The 20,489-nt window shown below is 36.0% G+C and overlaps 1 protein-coding gene across 1 annotated transcript in view; it reads left to right on the top strand.

Moving 5' to 3' along the window:
* Window positions 1–20,489, top strand: part of ADGRL3 (adhesion G protein-coupled receptor L3) — a 553,170-nt gene that overhangs the window by 374,146 nt on the left and 158,535 nt on the right. The window contains exons 7-9 of the mRNA XM_023724827.1: window positions 9,723–10,025; window positions 12,014–12,117; window positions 19,029–19,214. Of these exons, the coding sequence (XP_023580595.1) occupies window positions 9,723–10,025; window positions 12,014–12,117; window positions 19,029–19,214 (593 nt within the window). The remainder of the gene's footprint in view (window positions 1–9,722; window positions 10,026–12,013; window positions 12,118–19,028; window positions 19,215–20,489) is intronic.

The raw sequence follows: 20,489 nt of genomic DNA, 5'->3' as shown, positions 1-20,489 counted from the left end.
AACAAATATAGTGTGCATTTTAACTTTTTATCCTATTTATTTTCCATTGCTCCTACAAAAATGTAAGCTTAGTGAGGGCAGAGAGTTTTATTTTTTGTTGTTTTTGTTGTTCACTGCCGTAACCCCTCCCCCTCATTTAGACTATTGCCATATAGTAAGCCATCAGTAAATTTTGGTTTGAATAAGGAGTAAATAACAGTATTATTACTGATAGCAAACATTTATTAAGTTATTTCTGCCATATGCTTTGCTAAGTACTTTATATGCATATTCATTTTTCTCAAATAAGTATGCATATTGTATCTCCATTTAACAGATTAAAAAAAAACTAAGATGCAAAGAGGTATTATAATTTGTCCAAGGTCACATCTCTTTTAAATGATGGAATATTTATCACATTGTATTATTATAAGGAGATATTTATGATATTACAGCATTTTGTCAAGACTGAAATTGCAGTGATTTTACTCTTTAGCATCTCATAAGTTGAGTTGTACCCAACAATTAAAGTGTGTCGCAGATTAAGTGGCATTTTTTTTCTTTCTAAGTGGCATACTGAATAATTGATAATGCTATAGCTTCCATAGAATATGACATATTAAAATCTTTTTGAAGGCAGTACTCTTTCTTTCCTTTCTGAATCCTTGATGCCCAGCACAGTATCTTACACAAAATAAACACAAATAAATATATATTACATGAATAAATATAGTTTATATATTTCTTCTTTCTATTTCCTATATTCTTCAGTAGGTTTTTCTATAAAGCTCTTTTAGAGAGGGCTTCACAAGGGCAAAAAACATGATAATTATACTCAGCATTTTATTCCCAATGCAATGCTGCCATATACCAGTTGATTAATAAATATAGATGGAATGAATTAATCTTGTAATTTCCAGAACTGAGCTCTCTTATAGGCAAATAACATATGCCATACTAATATGATACTTAAAAAAAAAAGACTTCATATCTTCATCTGCTTGTCAGATAATGTGGATGCACATGGGTTTGGAGTCAAATTATCTGTATTAAAATCCTGGCTTTACCACTCGTTAAGTCTATGAGCTTGGGAAATTCACTTAATTGCTCTGCGCCTGAGATATGTAGGTAAAGCTTTAGCACATTGCCTGGCACATCATAAATGCTCAATAAATGCCAGCTATTATTTCACATTATTGTTTTCTGATTGTTTATTGCCTATTTGCATGCTGAGCACTGTCTTACATTTTCTAGAATCAACGTTTTTTCCTTAAATGCTCCTGAATACTTAATTTACGGGAATTAGAAATGCCATAAACAGAAAGAAACTAGTTCAAAGAGGATTACGTTCTACATTTCAAACAGCACTGGGCAGGCTGCTTTCTTAAGGATCAAGTTCACATTCTTGATATTTCTCCTAAGTTAGTACAGTTTTGAGTGGGACATCAGTAATAGTGACTAGATTGTTTGTCATACCTGCCACTTACAAACTTGTAAACTTTAGAAAATTACTGAATTTCTTGGTGACTTAGTTTCTCCATCTATAAAATAGGAATAATTAATAGTACTTCCTCACTGATTTGCTGCCAGAATTAAATGAGTCAATCCCTGTAGTGTGCTTAGAATAGTGTCTGGCCCATAATAAGTGCTCAGTATAAATTCCCAACAGGACTGAGCATAGCAATACCTATAAAAGTATGTGTGACCAGTATTTGGGACAAACTGATTTCTGAATTCATAAAAAAGTTTTTACAAATGAGCTTCTGTTGTTAAAGTTTGAATAAATCTTTAATAATATCATAGACCTAGTAGAAAGGGAAGGACTTCAATAGACCTGGATTGGGATTGTATCACTTGCCAGCCATCTAAACTTGTTAGAATTACTTAATTTGACTTCTTCCATCTCCAAAATTAAAGCAAGTATACCTACCCAAGGTTGTTGTGAGTACTAAATTAAAGCATATATGTTTAAAACACATAACATAACTCCTGGCATGGTCAGGGCTAAGTATGTAACAAATAATTTTATTAGGATGCCCTCAAACTTAAATAATAAGTTTATTATCTCACTTGATAAGACCATTTACAAGTTTATGCTTATATAAACAGATCATTTCCTGTATTTACAGTAAGGATAATATCCTACTTAAGAGAGAATCAGAAAATATAAATGGTTCAAATTACATAAATAAATCTGCCTCCACATGGCTGTTAATCTGTGGAATTTTACTGTCTCAAGAGACCATAGGGGCAAGTATTATAAATGGATTATAAGAAGAATTGGATAATTTAGTGACTGGTAATATTATATATTTTTTTTAACTAGGTTAATAAAATCTGCCACCAACTGATACCCATGGGAGTCAGGCAAAAACTCCTTCCTCAACCCAGAACGCTGCACAAGTAGCCAAAGCCACTAGCAACATTGTTTGGTTTTAGGTTTCATATTTCCTCTGTCAAGCCCTTGGGAGGTTTTCTTCAGTAACTGACCTTGGAGCCCTGATGGTGCAGTGGTTAAGAGCTATGGCTGCTAACCAAAATGTTGGTAGTTCAAATGCATCAGCTACTCCTTGGAAATCCTATGGGGCAGTTCTACTCTGTCCTATGGGGTCTCTATGTGTCAAAATCGACTCAGTGGCAATGGGTTTGGTTTTTTTGGTTTAAATTAATACTCAGTGGGTAGGGAGAAGGAAACGCTTCTGTAGACAGTAAAAATATTATATGTTAGAATGAGGTTAACACCAAAGAAATATTTTAAAGGGGAAACCATGAGGGTAGGTATATGCCTAGGAAAGGGAAAAAAATGAAGGAAAATTAAGAAGAAATCCCATATTCTTAATGAATAGGAGATAAACATTTCTTCTATTGGGAAATGAAGCCTATCCTATCTTTGATTCCATAGTTTTATATTCTGTCTTAGGTTTTTCATTTTTTAGAGGACAGTCGTCCCAAATAATGAATATGTTTTATGATCTAGGATAGTAATATTTTACTAGATTTTTTTTTTGTTTGTTTCCTTCAATCTCTTAGAGGATCATGGAGGACGTTTAGTTTTAGAATGAATGAAATAATTTAGAATGCCATTTTTGACAGCACGTTATAAAACATATGGAATATGGAATCAGAGGACACTGATTTACTTACTATCCATAGGATTACAAGTCACTTATTATTTGAGTTTATGCTTTCTCATTTGTAAAATTAGGAACTCATAATAATAATTGTTGTTAGTTGCCATTGAGTCAATTCTGACTCATGATGACCCCATGTACTCAGAGTAGAACTGCTCCATAGGGCTTTCAAGGCTGTGACCTTTTGGAAGCAGATCACCAGGCTTGTCTCCTGAGGTGTCTGTAGGTGGATAGAGGATTTGAACTGCCAAACTTTCGGCTAGTATTCGAGTGCTTAAACATTTGCGCCTCTGAGGGACTCCTTGATAATAATTACCCTGTATATTTTTGTCAGAATTAAATGAGATAATAGATATAAAACAAAACGTTGTAAAATGTAAAGCACTAAACAAATGTTGGTTATTCTCATTGTTTTCCATTAGTATACTCCACAATCTGTAACCTGTGCTAACGTTCAAATAGTGTTTATTATTTCAAGGCAAACTGAAGCAAAAAAAAAATTAAACAAACTACACCAAATCATAAGAATGAAATAAACCATGGACAAGAAATGTCAGGAGGCAGAGAAATTAAAATTTTCTTTTTGTAATAAATTAATTATGAGGGAAAATGTTAGTATGGAATTTTGTTCCATCATTTTTATGAAAATATAAACTATAAACACAATGTGCACAATTAACAATGGTAAAATAATCAGGAAAATTGCACAGCATTGTTGATAAAGTGTTATTTAAGTAGTCTCTCGAACTTATTTTCTTTTACACAGTAAACTTTCCTTGATATGCAGCCATATGAGGCTTTTGAAAACATTTTTATTAAGCTAGCTGTGTTGTCACGTAAGATTCAATAACAGTATACATTGAAAAAGTAGCATATTGCTTTTCTCTTGCCAGAAGATAGAGAAAGACAAACTCTTATAATGTATGATATGGACTAGAACTTCTCCAATCAGTTGGTATGACTCTTCAGTGAATTTTTGTTTTATTTTTTTCCAGTGCCTAGCAGGAAGACAAATTCCTTCTTGGGCCCTGGGGACAGCATGTATATCACTAGTAATTTTTCTGCCAAAAGCTGGCATTGAGCAGAGCTCCAGGGAATCTTACGTAGCAGTAAATGGAGTGGAGGAGATGGAGAGCAGGGATAGCTTTTACAGTTGACTCATTCTGCTTAAGGTCAAACGGAATGGTATGGCCCTCCTCGTAGACATCTCTCTATGGCACAATTCCAAGGAAAGAAGTTCCATACTGATCTTTAACATTAGTATGTCTGTATTAAACTAAGTCAGCAGCCATCCATGCAGTGCATTATGCACTGAACCTTTTAAAATTATTATTATCTCTTTTGTTAGTGTTACTGCTTCACAGGTGTATGTGCAATTGAAATCTGATTGTTCTGAGATAGAGCCTTTTTTTTTTTTTCGCATTGTATTCTTCATGCTTATTTTCTCTTCATGCTGGCAAGTAGTTTTCCTAATGATAGGCTAAAATGCATTTATTAAAATAATTTCCATTATTCAGTGCTATTGTTAGATACATTTTGGTGTAATACTGTTGTTTCAGTAGTTTAAAAAATTCTGAAATCTGGATGATTTAAATAGAAAACCAAACCAAAATCCAAACCTACTGCTGTCGAGTCGATTCTGATTCATAGTGACCTCATAGGGTTTCCAAGGCTTCTAAATCTTTACCGAAGCAGTCTGCCACTTCTTTCTCCTGTGAAGTGGCTGGTGGGTTCGAACTACTGACCTTTCGGTTAGCAGCCAAACGCTTTAAACTCTGTACCATGAGGGCTCCTTAAATAGAAAACAAGACATATATATTAAATCTATGTTGTTGTTAGGTGTTGTCGAGTCAGTTCTGACTCATAGTGACCCTATGTACAACAAAGGGAAACATTGCCCAGTCCTGTGCTATCATCACAATCATTGCTGTGTTTGAGCCCATTGTTGCAGCCACTGTCAATCCATCTTGTTGAGGGTCTTGCTCTTTTTCGCTGACCCTCTACTTTACCAAGCATGATGTCCTTCTCTAGGGACTGGTCCCTCCTGACAACGTGTCCAATGTATGTGAGACGAAATCTCGCTATACTTGCTTCTAAGAAGCATTCTGGCTGTACTTCTTCCAAGACAGATTTGTTAATTCTTCTGGAAATCCATGGTATATTCAATATTCTTCGCCAACACCATAATTCAAATATTAAATCTATACTATAAGGCAAATCTATTAAAAAGCTTCAAGTGTGGCATCACATTAAGCAAAGATCTTGTGAGAGGTGTCATTGCTCCTTGTGTGTTTAGAAGGAAGTTCGAGTATGATTTGTCTGATTGAGACCATTGGCTTGAGAATCTTCTCACTACACATGTGAATATGAAGTTTTTTTTTTTTTTTTTTTTTAATGTACAGTGGTTTATTGGCACTTACAGGGTAAAGCAGCCAAGGGAGTCTGACCACACAGGGCAACGGCATGGGCAGCCGGGCAGCCTTCCTACCCTCTGGGAGTCTCCCCTAAGGAGGAGTGCTCAAGGGGATTTGAAATCCACCCCATCTTATATTAAAGTTTAGCCCTTGTTATCACCAGATGCACCTTTTATGTCCTCTGGGAAGCAGCTATTCTTGGATGTGCTTACCCCTTTGGTGTAGGACATGTGTTCCATCAAGTACTTATGTGTGTGACTATTAAGTTTTATTACAATGTAAATAATTGCTGAAGAAAATTATTTTCTACCCCAAAAGTTGTTGTTGTTAGCTGCCATCCAGTCAATTCTGACACATGGTGACCTTGTGTAATTCTGTGTAATTCTGTGTCATCCTTACAATTGCTAGCATGTTTGAGTTCGCCGTTTTAGCTACTGGGCCAATCTATCTCACCGAAGGTCTTGTGTTAGCCTTCTACTTCACCAAATATGATGTCTTACTCTAGTAATTGATCCCTCCTTATGACATGTCCAAAGCATGAGAGTAGTACAGTTTGTTCTGGCCCATAAGGTTTTTATTGGCTAATTTTTGGAAATGGATAACCAGGTCTTTCTTCCTAGTCTGTCTTAGTCTATAAGTTCCACTGAAACCCATCTATCATGGATGACCCTGCTGCTAGTTGAAATACTGGTGGCATAGATTCCAGTGTCATAGCAACACAAAACCACCACAATACAACAAACTGACAGACAGGTGGGGGCCCTGAAGTTACACCCTAATTAAAATATCTAACTGAAGAAAGGTGCATTTATTTGGGAAGTATTCTTCAGTATACCTGTATAATTCTCAGCAAGAGGAAGAAGACAATTGTAAAAGCAGGGCTTCTATTGTAAAATTAATTTTTACTCCAGTTTAAAGGCTACGTGAAAAAGTAGAATATGAGCATGAGATTATTTTAACTAATAAAGGTAACTGCTGTGAATCTCCATTTTTATGTGATAAAACTAAAGCAGGTAAAGAACTAGAAATGCTTTCTGTGAAGTAAAACTGATTGCTTGTTATCAGTGAAAGGATTGTAGTCCCTATCAAAAAATTAAAAAGTACTCAAAATTATCCCCTCAAAAGTACAATAAGAAGTGATATTATTTAAAAATAAAGGAGTCTGAAAAAAATATCTGGAGTTAGTTTATAAGGATCTCATTACTACTTCTTCAAGTAGTACAAAATTAAAGAAGTTATTCTAGCAGCTGGAAAATTTTGCCCAAAAATGTGCATATATCTCAACAATGACACCATTGACACATGTTTCTTAGAGCTAACACTTTAAAAGAATCAAATTATATTTCAGTTTAATTTATCCTTATTAAATTTTAATTTTTATCTAATATTTACCTTTTGAATTATTTTATTGATTTTCTGTGCAAAGAATATATTAGAATAATATTTTTACTGTTTATAATTTTTAGTGTAGTTTCACTTAATATTTTGAAATGTTAATTTTTTATGTTTGAGCTGTGCTAAATACTTAATATCAATAATTTTTATCTTATGAATTCTGAGTATTTATTTTGCAAAACAAAATATTGAAATGTCATTTTGCTCTTGATATTGCTTTTATTGGCAGAAGGGTTAGATGGCCGCTGTCTTCATTTAATTGAAGGTGGTGGGCTAAGCATAGGTAGTGGGGATTTGAAAGAGAGAGAGATGGGTTTGAAATGAGTAAGAATCAGCAAGACTTGGTGATTGGGGGATATTGTGTGTGTGGAAGGAGGGGGAAAAAGGATGCACTGAATTCCCATATGAACTCTACATAGATGTATTTATGAGCAATACCATTCACACAGAGTGGGGATACAAGAGAGAAAAGAAAGAATCTGGGAAGAGAGGAAGGGAAAACAGGAGAAAGAGCAAGAAGACAAATATCAAATAGCATGACTTAAGAAAATGCTCCAATTTCAATAACTTAAATGCTCAGAAATTTAATATGCCCTCCTCCCCACTAAGCCCAACTCCATCCTATTTTTGGAAGCTTTATATATACTACGTGTCCTGGTGGCACAGTGGTTAAGCGTTTGGCTGCTACCCAAAAGGTTGGCAGTTTGAACCCACCAGCTGCTCCTTGGAAACACTATGAGTTGGAATCAACTCATTGGCAATGGTTTGTTATATATGTGTCTATATAAAAATATATTTATATATATATTTATCTATCTATCTATGCTGAATATACTGTGAAGAATTTGGAACCTCTTCTGGGACAGCAGGGAGTCAAGGAGATGGTATGTAAAAAGGAAGCAAACAATGAATAACAAAGAGCTGAAGACACGGCAGGACTCCCTACAGCTCCTTAAACCTGACCTATCTTGAATCTGACTAAAGCCAATGCCCTTACAGTTTACTGTTAGTAATAAGGTTAAGGGTTTTCTCTATTATTAATGATAAGAATGCAGGGTATGTATGTGGAGGAATGGTATACTCCTGCATTCCCATGCTGAGAGGATGACTATATTTTCCCAGAAAGAAGATTCTCTGCAGTGATTATTTCTATAGTATTGTTAAGACTTTGGTTATATTATAGGTTCAATAACCTGTTAGTATCTGGTCAAGGAGCCTCTCATGGATTGAATTATGTCCCCCCAAAAATGTGTGTATCAATCTGGCTGGGCCATGATTCCCAGTATTGTGTGGTTGTCCTCCTTTTTGTGATTGTAATTTTATGTTAAAGAAGATTAGGGTGGGATTGTGTAACACCCTTACTAAGGTCACATCCCTGATCCAATGTAAAGGGAATTTCCCTGGGGTGTGGCCTACACCACCTTTTATCTTACACGAGATATAAGGAAAGGGAAGCAAGCAGAGAATTGGGGACCTCATACCACCAAGAAGGCAGTGCTGGGAGCAGAGCACATCCTTTGGACTCTGGATTTCTGTACCAAGAAGCTCCTAGTCCAGGGGAAGATTGATGAGAAAGCCAACAGAGACAGAGAGAAAGTCTTCCCCTTGAGCTGACACCCTGAATTTGGACTTTTAGCCTACTTTACTGTGAGGAAATAAACTTGTCTTTGTTAAAGCCACCCACTTGTGGTATTTCTGTTAGAACAGTACTAGATGACTAAGACAAGGCCTAACCACTTTTATTTGGAATCTGGAATACATTTTCCCATTAAGAAAAATATCTACTTAGAAAATAATTTATGAACATAAGTAATTAAAAACTAACTTTACACATACTTTGTGAAGTGGGTCATTTTTAAGAACACCAGGGGAGATCACCAAGCTACTGTAATTTGTGTTAAGGAAACTATAATCAGAAAAGCTGCTTATGCTTTCAGCTTGTGAGCAGTTTAATTTCTGATCCCTCTTTTTTTTCCCTCTTCTATTTGCCAAATCTTTAGAAACACATGTTAAACTTAATGCAAAGTGAGTACTGTATATAGCTTTCTCCCTTTCTATACTAAATTTAACAATTCTGAAGAGAGGGCCTTTAGTTTAATCCCCTATTTGTCAAAAAGGCCAGGGCATTAACGAGCTCGTTGAAGAATTGAGCTGTATTAAGAAAGCAGTATTTATTTTGTGTTGTAATTTTATTTTCTTTGATATGCTTTGAGAAGAATCATAAAAAAGAAGTCGCTAGGTGGTGCAAATGATTTGCACTTGACTACTAACCTATAGGAGCCCTGGTGGCTCAATGGATAAGAGCTCAGCTGCTAATCAAAACATCAGCAATTCAAATCCACCTCCGCGGCTCCTTGGAAATGCTATGGGGCAGTTCACTCTGTCCTATAGGGTCACTATGAGTTGGAATCAACTTGATGGCAATGGGTTTGGCTTGGTTTGATTTTATTAATCCAAAGACTGGCGATTCAAACTCACCCAGTGGTACCACCAAAGAAAGGTCTGGCAATCTACTTCCATTAAGATTACAGCCACAAAAAAACCTATGGAGCAGTTCTACTCTGTGACACATGAGGTCTCCATGAATCTGAACCAACTTGACAGCAATGGGTTATGTTTGGCTGTGGTCAAATGGCTGTTTCAGTATTCAAGTGGCATTTTGCTACATTGGTATTAGGTTCCTTTTGCCATGTTTAAAGTTTTTTATACTGTCAAATAAGTATGGTTTTTGAAGTACTAGGACATCTTGAGGTCATAGACCGATCAAGCAATGTAGGTGTTTTTCCTTTGATTTTTATTTCAGAACTCTCTACCACAGGATCACTTGGCTTGGGAAGCACTACCACCAGTACAACCCTTCGGACCACAACCTGGAGCCCAGGGAGGAGTACCACTCCATCAGTGTCAGGAAGGAAAAACAGGAGTACCAGCACCCCATCTCCAGCTGTCGAGGTGATTGATGACACTACCACACACCTTCCATCAGCATCATCCCAAATCCCAGCTCTTGAAGAGAACTGTGAGGCTGTGGAAGCCCGAGAAATCATGTGGTTTAAGACCCGCCAAGGACAGATGGCAAAGCAGCCGTGTCCTGCGGGAACTATAGGTAAGTCTGTCTTAAAGCATTAAGCTAAAGGTTACTGCAAATATTTGCCACTTCATATTTGATTACATTCTGAACTCAGCTAAATCGCAACGTATTGTCAAAGTTTGCAAATGCAATCTGAAGAAGTCACAGGTAAGATTTTGGTGGGAATAGGTGTGAGGTCAGTAGTTTCCACTCTTGTTGTCAGGTCTCTGGGTGGAGTTATAGTTAGTATAACTCCTCCAGAGAGCCAGCAATTCCATGCAGGAGCACATAGTGTATCACTTGATTGCTGGGAGTTACTGTCGTGCTTACTACCAACTGTAAGACGTTCACCGGCACAAAGAGAGGTCGAGAACTTCTCTATTCAATGGTGATCATTAAAATGTTTACTCAAAATTTAACAGAAGAAAAAGTTTCCTATCCTTTTTACCAGTCTTCTGGCTACCAGAGGCCCTTGTGATGGGGAGCTGTACTGTCAGGAGCCAACCTCTCACTCACCCATCCACTACTGACAGCACTCCTGCACTGGTTTCTCTAGGGGTTAGATAAGAACTAAATATACCTTTACCCCTTTTATTACTGTTATAACTCATAATATCCCCATGGTGACCATATTATTATTTATAACTTTTAAGTCAAAAATATTCTACTTTTCTTGGTGAATCTTTACAATATTAACACTTGATAAAATAAATTAAATTTTTATGATTCCAAAAACATGTAAATAAAACAAATACACAGTGGATGTCACTGTGTATACAAGCATTTTAATGAACTGTATCTTTGGGTGTTATTGACTTTGTCTTTGACTATCATTGACTTGGTTACTTTAAGGAAGCTTGTTTTTCTTAGAAAAGTTCCAATATGAGATATCATTATGAATTCTATCCTATACGAAGTGATGGCAAGACCACAGGCTATAATTGGTTTTTCTAAAAGTGTACATTTAATATTTTTTTCAGCAAAGTGTTTAAAAATATTCAGAAATCTTCTCTCCCTTTATGAAAGTAGAGGGAAGTGTATTTATTTCTAAATGCTTTCTGTGGGATTGAATTAGAAAACTTTAGTTTGAGATGTCCCTCTCTCCTAGATCTATTCCCTTATTTCTGGGCCTTGGTTCCTACATCTTGAAAAGAGAATAATAGCACCCCTGTTATTTCAGAAGTTTGTAGTGAAGATTAGGACAACAGTCTATTAGAAAACACTTTGCAAACAGCAAAGCACTACAGAAATATGTTGTTATTGTTCTGTGAGAATTGGGAAAGAGATTTAAAGAAAACCTTCTGAAGCTCCCAGTAGCTGCCAATCCACCTTGGTGTTATTGGTACCCCTCTCTGTCCCTTAGTTCAGGCCCTCACAGCAGTAGCTTCCTTACAACCTTTACATCACTCCCATGAATTCAGCCCCCATGATGTTGCCAGAGATATTTCTAAAGCGTAAATCTGCTTCTGTGTCCCCTCTGCTTAATGTTTTTTATTGATTTCCCAACACTTGCAGATGATATACAAAGGAGTTTATGATCTAGCCCTGCCTACCTTCCAACTCCATTAAATGCACTTCCCCATCCAGTAGACGCCAGTTCCAAGAACCTAATTTGAAGTTTCCCAAAGGCAATATGTTGTTCTTCTACCTAGAATGCCTTTTCCCTTCTTGTTTTCCTAGAAAACTTGTAAACTGATTCCTTTAAGACTCAATTGCTACCTTGCCTCCGATAACTTTAGCAGTAAGCTTCATGGAGGAAGATACCAAATCTAATTAACTAAATCCTACCAAACCTAGCATGCTATCTGGAAGTATTTTAAAAATATTGCATTTTGTTGTTGTACTACATTTCTTAAATGCCAATTGCATGTCAGTCAGTGTATTTGGTGTTTTAATGGATATGATCTCAATTTAATAATCTCAGTTTTGCCTTTGCTTGCTTTTAAACATGATATGGATGTGAAGTCATTCTAAGAAAGATGGTTTGAAAATTTGAAACAAACCTATTTTTATAATTATTATAGGTGTATCAACTTATCTATGCCTTGCTCCTGATGGAATTTGGGATCCCCAAGGACCAGATCTCAGCAACTGTTCTTCTCCTTGGGTCAATCATATAACACAGAAGGTAAATCCTGTGACTCACAAAGAAGGCTTTGCTAAACCTATATACTCTGTAATTAATTACAACTTCTGAGAACAAAATAATCAAGATTTTAAAAATGTATTATGGAAAAATTGTTGTTAGGTGCTGACCGATAGCAATCCTACATACAACAGAATGAAACACTACCCGGTCCTGTGCCATCCACACAGTTCTTGCTATTTTGAGCCCATTGTTGCAGCCACTGTGTCAGTCCATCTCATTGAAGGTTGTCTTAGTTATGTGGTGCTGCTATAACAGAAATACCACAAGTGGATGGTTTTAATGAAGAGAAATTTATTCTCTCACAGTCTTAGAGGCTAGAAGTCTAAATTCAGGGTGCCAACTCCAGGGGAAAGCTTTCTCTCTCTGTCAACTCTAGGGGAAGGTCCTTGTCATCAATTTTTCCCTGGTCTAGAAGCTTCTCAGCGCAGGGACCCTGGGTCCAAAGGACGTGCTCCCTCCTGGTTCTTTATTCTTGGTAGTAGGACGTCCCCTGTCTCTCTGCTTGATTCTCTCTTTTATATCTCAAAAAAGATTGACTCAAGATACAACCTAATCTTGTAGATTGAGTCCTGTCTTACTAACATAAGTGCCTCTAATCCTGCCTCATTAACGTCAGAGAGGAAGGATTTACAGCACATAGGAAAATCATATCAGATGACAAAATGGTGGATACTCACACAATACCGGGAGTCATGGCTTAGCCAAGTTGGCACACATTCTTGGGGGACACAATTCAATCCATTACGAGAATCTTCCTCTTTTTTGCTGACCCTCTACTAAGCATAATATCCTTCTGCAGGGACTAGTCCCTCCTGATAAAGTGTCCAAAGTATGTGAGATGAAGTCTCATCATCCTCACTTCTAAGCAGCATTCTCGCTGTACTTGCAAGACAGATTTGTTTGTTCTTCTGGCAGTCCATGGTATATTCAGTATTCTTCATGTTCAATTCAAAGACATCGATTCTTCTTTGTCTTCCTTATGCATTGTCCCACTTTTGCATACATATGAGGTGATTAAAAACACCATGGCTTGGGTCAGGCCCATGTTAGTCCTCAAAGTGACATCTTTGCTTTTTAACACTTTAAAGAGGTCTTTTGCAGCAGGTTTGCCCAAGGCAATACGTCCATCCTTTGATTTCTTGACTGCTGCTTCCGTGGGCGTTGACTGTGGATCCAAGTAAAATGAAATCCTTGACAACTTCAATATTTTATCTGTTTTTTATGATGATTCTTTTTGATTGAGTTGTGAAAAATTATGTCATTTTAATTTAATGTAAGATTTAAGATAACATCTGATGTGTTAAGAGCTAATTCTAGAATTTTATTGTTTTTAAAGTGCAAAGCCATGAATTTCCTTTAAGCCAGGCAGAATTGCTTACGATAATGTTATTATTAATAAAATTTCCGTGGAATTGTGAGCTACAGATATAAAAGTACAAGAGGCATTATAAATGAAGCAAAAGCTTCTAGCATGCATACATATGGCTTTTCCTGTGGAAATAATAATTACAATGAAAAAAGTCTTCCTTTGGAATCTTAAACTATTTGATAAATGTTCTGTAACCTCATCATTTATCAATGTTAAAAGTATACACCTGTGTGACAAAATCTTGCAAACTCAAATTTGCAGGGCTTATTTGGTTGCAATATGTTGAACATTTTTATTATTAATGTACTATGGGGCTTTGAATTGATTTCATTACAAACAGAGACCAGATGTGCATTTATGCCAAAAGGGCTGTGAGATGAATCCTTATTATAGCAATTTATGTGGATTTATGCACGCCTGAAATGGAGAGTCCTTCTATGGCACATTAGCTATGCTGAGGAATTTTTGAAAGAGATCTTTTCTGAGAAATATTACAAATGATGGCCTTACTAAAAGCCTGTCTGTGCCGTTTGCTCTCTTCTCTATTTGTTTTTAACCAGGCTTATCCTCAATAATATACTGTCTAATAATCTATAAATATCTACCCGGTAGATCATTTAGCAGATGAGCTGTAACTATCTATTTACCCTAAATCATGAAAGAACCACGATTATATTGAGTCTAGTTATCCTCTTACATATGCATCTCCATACTTGTTGCTATTCATAATGATGCTCCTCCAATTTCTGCACTGTTCCTGCCACAGTTTTTATGTTCTTTGATTTTATTACAGTGTAGCTCAGACCCCAGGGCAAATAACTCTTTCAGATTGCAGAGATCAGTAGCATATCTTCTTACATTAGCAACTTTTTAAAAACACTGCCTACATACATAGCCTAGATGTTAATATTAATTCAGTAATAATTCACCTAGAAAGCTGGGTGTTTTCATGTTAATTCCTGAATATAGTGGACTATTTCATTGCAGAAATTACAAGTGACTTTTAACTGATAAAACCCAAAAGAAAAATAATAACCTATTGCTGTTCAGTCAATTCCGACTCATAGAGACCCTACAGGACGGAGTAGAACTGCCCCATAGGGTTTCCGAGGTTGTAATATTTACAGAAGGAGACTGCCATATCTTTCTCTAGCAGAGTAGCTACTGGGTTCAAACCACTGAACTTTTGGTTCACAGCTGAGCGCTTAACCACTGTGCCACCAGGGCTCCTTATTTATGATGATTAAATATTTTCTTTCCTCTGCAGACTTGCTAATCTAATGACAAAACAGATAATTCCTTTCAAAGACCAGACAGCTGCTGCCCATTTGATTTATGGATGGGGTGTTTTTGTTTTTTAAAATATATGTCCCATTCTTCCACAGCATGTCTGTTTAATCCCGTAGAGTCTGCAATGAAAACTTAAAATTATAGAATTTAGCAACTGGAATTTAGTTCTTTAGATCGATAAATACAAAATTCAGAAAATCTTCAAAGTATAATAGAAGGCTTTTGAGCTCTCTAAATCGACTTATGTAACTGGTTTAAGGTCAGTAGTGGAGCCTGTATGTCCCCATACTCACTAACCTTAGCTGTCTTTATTCAGCCCTGTCTGCCCTTTTACTTGGATATGTCCCTTACACCTCCAAATATTTATGCTGCTCATTAAACATAAGTGATAGTCGATGCATTGTTAGCCTCCAAGAAAGAATCTGTATGTAGTGCTCACAGTTATTTGTCTATATTTTCTCTCCCTCCTCCCCCCAAGCATCTTTCACAGAATTCATTCCTCTTCCCATCTCCTCCCACTGTACTAATCAGAGCCCCAAGAGCAAGCAGATTGAAGATTTGAAGAGAGTCTGTTTACAGTGATGTTGGTGGAGGAAAGGTGAACTACAAGAGATTGAGCAGGAACCTAGAGCTAGTGACAGAGCTAATATTCCCAACCCTGGGCAAAATAGTGGCCAGGATATAGTGGCCAGAAACTGAAAGGAGAGTGTTCTTGAAAGAAAAGGTGGCCTAGAGATAAGAACACAATCTACCCTTAGGCAAACTTTCACAAGGCATCTAGGGGAATAAATACTCTTACCTCACTCTCTCTACTCCCTCCAATCATCTGCTGGGCCTCTCCATTGGCCAAAACCAACTGGAAGCCAGAGAGCAAAGGGTACTCTTAATGACATCCATATCAGTCTACCTGCTCAGCCAGAGAGAAGGATGGAGGAGGATGGAGAGTGGACCTGAACTAACAAATGGAAGGGACCCAGCATAGTCCCAGCAAAGACCCAGCTTTCTCCCCCACCCTTCTCACCCCTCCTTCCATTTCCACTCCTCTTTCTTCCTCTCACTTTTCCGTTTCCCCTACTCTCTCCTTCCTTTTTCTTTCCCCATCTCCTCTATTATGACCTTCTACCTCCTTCTTTTCCCTCCTCTTTATTCCTCTTGAATTGATTTTTGTATACCTTGGTGAAAAATTAAAGTACGGTAGGTATCTTTAATGAGTCAATCCTTTTTTTTACCCTGGTGTAGTTCTGTGAATTTAAACTTAACACAAAAATAAAAACCACTGTACTCCCAGTGAAAGCATATGTTAAAAAAAAAAAAAAAAAAAAAAAAACGCATATACAAAGAAACGAAAAAGCAGTGTGGTTATTCTTTCATTGAAGCTGGGTTATTTAGTTTCTCCTTCACCGGGGGTTTGTATGCATCCTGGGGCATGAAGTACCTCCTTTTGGCTTTATTGTGCCTCTTGCAATTCCTGTGAACTTTGAAGGAAAGAGCACTGGCCTGGGGATATTGATAGTTGAGCTATGGTGGCCAAGTCACTTAACCTCTGGATCAGTTTCCCCATCTATAAAATGGGGTAGATCAACCTCCAACCTTTTGGTTAACAGCTAAGTGTATTAACCATTTGCACCGCACAGGGACTCCTAAATTCCCATAGACCTTTGTATTTATTATTACAAGTCATCCTGTGACCTTAGGCAAATAATAGCTTTGTGCCTTGGTGCCCTCATCTGAAAAATGGGGATCATAAATATATCCACACCCTGGTGCTGTTGTGAACATTGAAAAGATAATACGGGTCAAGAATTTAGCATAGCACCTGGCTCACGGTGAGCATGCAATAAATGGTAGCTATTACTCTTGAGTTTTAGGCCTTATCAGTTATCCCTCTTATCAAAGTCATATCAACAGTGGACAAACATGAACACAACTTTCTCTGGCCATGTAATACATATGCTTGTTTTCTTCCTGTTAGCTACTCTTAGAATACTGGCTATTATTCTTCTTCTCAATGTCAAGGAGATGAAAAGGAGCAAAAATGGTTTTAATTTGCAAAGTGTTTGGAGTGACACTACTTTTTGACTATAAGAACGTAGTGGGACAGGTTACTAAGGGATATTAGGAAATCCCTGCCCCAAAAGTTCTTTAAAAAAACTAGACACAGCTCTGTCAAGAAAAATCTTATGTATGAGACCAAATGGACAACAGTTACTCTAAAGCATAAATGAGAGTGTTGAGGGGCAATGAGACTAAGTTAATGGGAATGGAACAACTAGGAAGGAAGTAATGAGAATGTTGACAAAATGTTAAAAATGTAACCAATGTCACTGAACATTATATGTAGAAATCGTTGAATGGACACCTATTTTGCTGTGTATAGTAAAATTTTTAAAAAATGGAGTAGATTATTAATTTTGTTATTTCAATAATATTCACTCAGTGAATATCAGGCGCCAGTGTGGACAGCAAGTATACACAGATAAATGAATCAGGATGCTTATTTTAGTTGGAAAAAGCAAACCTTACATTTGCATTGTCTTTAAGAAATGAATCTGTTATTCATTATTTTTTCTCCTTCCAGTCATGCCAGGAGAGAGAAAACAAAGAATTTTGATGGTTTCTGACTCACAAATGAATTCAGGCCACTTATATACTGATAAAGTTACAGATTAAATTTTTTGTGGTAATAGAGAGTGGATTGCATTTCACTAGAGAAAATGTAAGCTTTAAAAGTCAGGATATCATGAAGAAATTTTTGCCAAAAAACTAGCCAGAATACTTTCATAATGATGAGATTTAATAAAAAGCATATGTTGTACAGGAAGGGACCTTTACCCTCAACAACGATTGATAGATGATAGATGATTAGGTAGATAGATGATAGATAAATAGACAGACAGATAGATCAACATTATCTGTCTGCTTTTGTACCTCTGCTACCCTTACTGCTAGAATATGACATAATAATTTGCTCAGAGGCACTATACAAGCTTACTACACATATTCACTAAGCATCCTGAGTAGACAGTGATAACCTGTTTGACTAAGAGTTTTAGTTATGCTCCTTATAGTTTTCTGACTACCCATTATGTAGATGGAATTACAAAGAGAGTCTTCTTCTGTTTTTGATCCTAGATTCTATACTGGACTACTTGAAAAAAAAAGAAAAAGAAAAGAAATGAAACTATTCCCTAAATAATAACACCAGTATATACTTAAAGACCAATGGGCACAGGATAAAAGTTTGGAAAGATTCACATCAAACTCTTAACAATCATGATCTTTGGGAAACTGGAATATAGAGGCAAAAGAAGGGATTTTCATTATTTTTACATTGCACACTTCTATCTATATTGTTTAAATGTATTACAAGCTTGTTTTAGTTAATTAGTTTAAAGAAAGAGCGTAATAACTTGGAGAAATTATACTTATTTACCATGAGGATACCTTTTTTTTGTTGTTGTTATTTTGTTTTGCTTTGTTTTTAGTTTCCTATACCTTCCTTAAAAAATTAATATATGTTCCTATCTTATTACTACCTAGAGCTATCAAATTCGTTCAAATGAACATGGGGTATTAATCTTAACCTCTTTTAATATCTCTGGAGTGTTGACAACCTGATATATTCTTGTAGAATATACTTCAAAAACCAGTCTGTGGTTTCAGAAAAGGAAAATGCTAGAAACTAAGCATAGTTTGCTACCCAGTGTACTGGGAGCAAAATCTCTTATTATTATATTAGTAATAAGAAGAAAATCACTTTGAAAAGCAAAGATTTTATTCTGGATAAAATTTTTCGAGTTTAGCAGCCAGTAAGATTCTCATTGTGAACTAAATGCTAAACTAGGCACAGTGGAAAATTTGTGCTTGTCTGTGTAAATTTAGAATATGGTTGGGGATTCATTACACGCTTATCAAAGTCCAAATTAAAAATTCGCAGAGAAAATAATAAAGCACATCTTAGACTTAAGCACCCAAATGGATAATTAAAGTGAAAATAATTTTTGGAACTAAAGCTCCTTAGGAGGAGCTTCCGAAAATATGAATTTAAAGCCAGGTTTTGAAGAAAAAGATTGATTAGAAGGAAAAATTGGGGAATATATCCCAGGTGAAAATGGAGTTTAATAACTACTTTTTACCTCAGTGATTATCACTTACATGCAAAATAATTGTCAAGAGACTCATAAAATTACTATTATAAAATCCCTTTTTTATTCCATTTTCAAAATTACAGTTGAAATCTGGAGAGACAGCTGCCAACATTGCTAGAGAACTTGCAGAACAGACAAGAAATCATTTGAATGCCGGGGACATCACCTACTCAGTCCGTGCCATGGATCAGCTGGTCGGCCTCCTAGATGTACAGCTCCGGAACTTGACCCCAGGAGGAAAAGACAGTGCTGCACGCAGTTTGAACAAGGTAAGGGCCTCAAGTTATATACATTTCTAAAGTTGTAGTAAAATTAATGATAATTCCCCGCTTAATTTTTTTTCTACAGAACCAGGGTATTCTAAAGAAAATCACTGGTTGTACTCAATTCTTGTTATGTTCAGTTCATTATTTCACTATAATAGTGACATTATTTGACTTTTAATCTAGGAAATAACAAACAATAATCTCTCCATAAATATTTTGAATGTATAATTTTATTTCCATTTACCTTGTTTTATATTCTATATTATGACAGGGTTAACATGGATAAATGCAATGTATTTTGCCTTCTTGTCGTCTCTAACCTTTGTATCAAAAATGCAACAACAAGACAGACATATAATTAACAAGTAGAGATTTAGAAATTGAGCAGCAATGAGAAGGAATATTAATTAATAATATAATCTAGATAGATTTAAGAAATGGAATAATTTAACCTAATTACTATTACTTTTTAAAAATCAAGGGGAGAGTGATTTTATATTTTAAATTATTCATATTTTACACCATTAGCATTGAAACTTGAAAAGTTTACATATTTTTCAGTAAATTTGAATAGTAAATAATGAAAAGAATTCATTTTCTTCTATGTCAAGGAAAAATATATTTAACTGCCGAAATCAGTAATGATATAATTTACAAAAACAAATAGAATTTATTCATGTAACAAAATATCACAGGGTGAATAACTCCCATGGGGAAAGGATGGTAGAATTGCTCCCATCAAATGGCTTGCTCAGTGAATGGCATTTTTGCAGTAGAGGTGATCAGTTATTGAAACTGGATTTAGGGGCTGAATATCCCAATAGTTTTACTACTTAAAAATGCAGTCATTTGACAATGACAAACTGAAGTTCCTCCGTAGAATTCACTAAATAAACATGCCCCTTTAGACAATGGACTTTGCAGAGCGGCCTTTTAATAGATTTGGTTCTTCCATGTCCTGCTGAGGTAAGAGTTTCACTCATCAAGACAGAAGAAATTTTTAAAAAATAATGATTGTTCAACATAAAAAAGCCAGACATTTTATCTGGCAAATACAGTTCTTCCTGCAATTTCATCCTCAGAGAACAGATACAGTTTTATCTACTAGATATGTTATTATTACAGATTTTTCATGCAGAGAATAAAGGAGTTATTTTTGTCACTTATGTCTCCGAGAGAAGCACAACTAAGCCCCTGATGATTATAATCCAAAATTGCCTATATAATCTGGGCATGCTGTGATTTTAATGTGTTATTGCCCAGGCTGACTGGATGCTA

This window comes from Trichechus manatus, unplaced genomic scaffold (genome assembly GCF_000243295.1).
Source record: "Trichechus manatus latirostris isolate Lorelei unplaced genomic scaffold, TriManLat1.0 scaffold00263, whole genome shotgun sequence".
NCBI lineage: Eukaryota > Metazoa > Chordata > Mammalia > Sirenia > Trichechidae > Trichechus > Trichechus manatus.
This window is presented reverse-complemented; position numbering and strand designations above follow the sequence as displayed.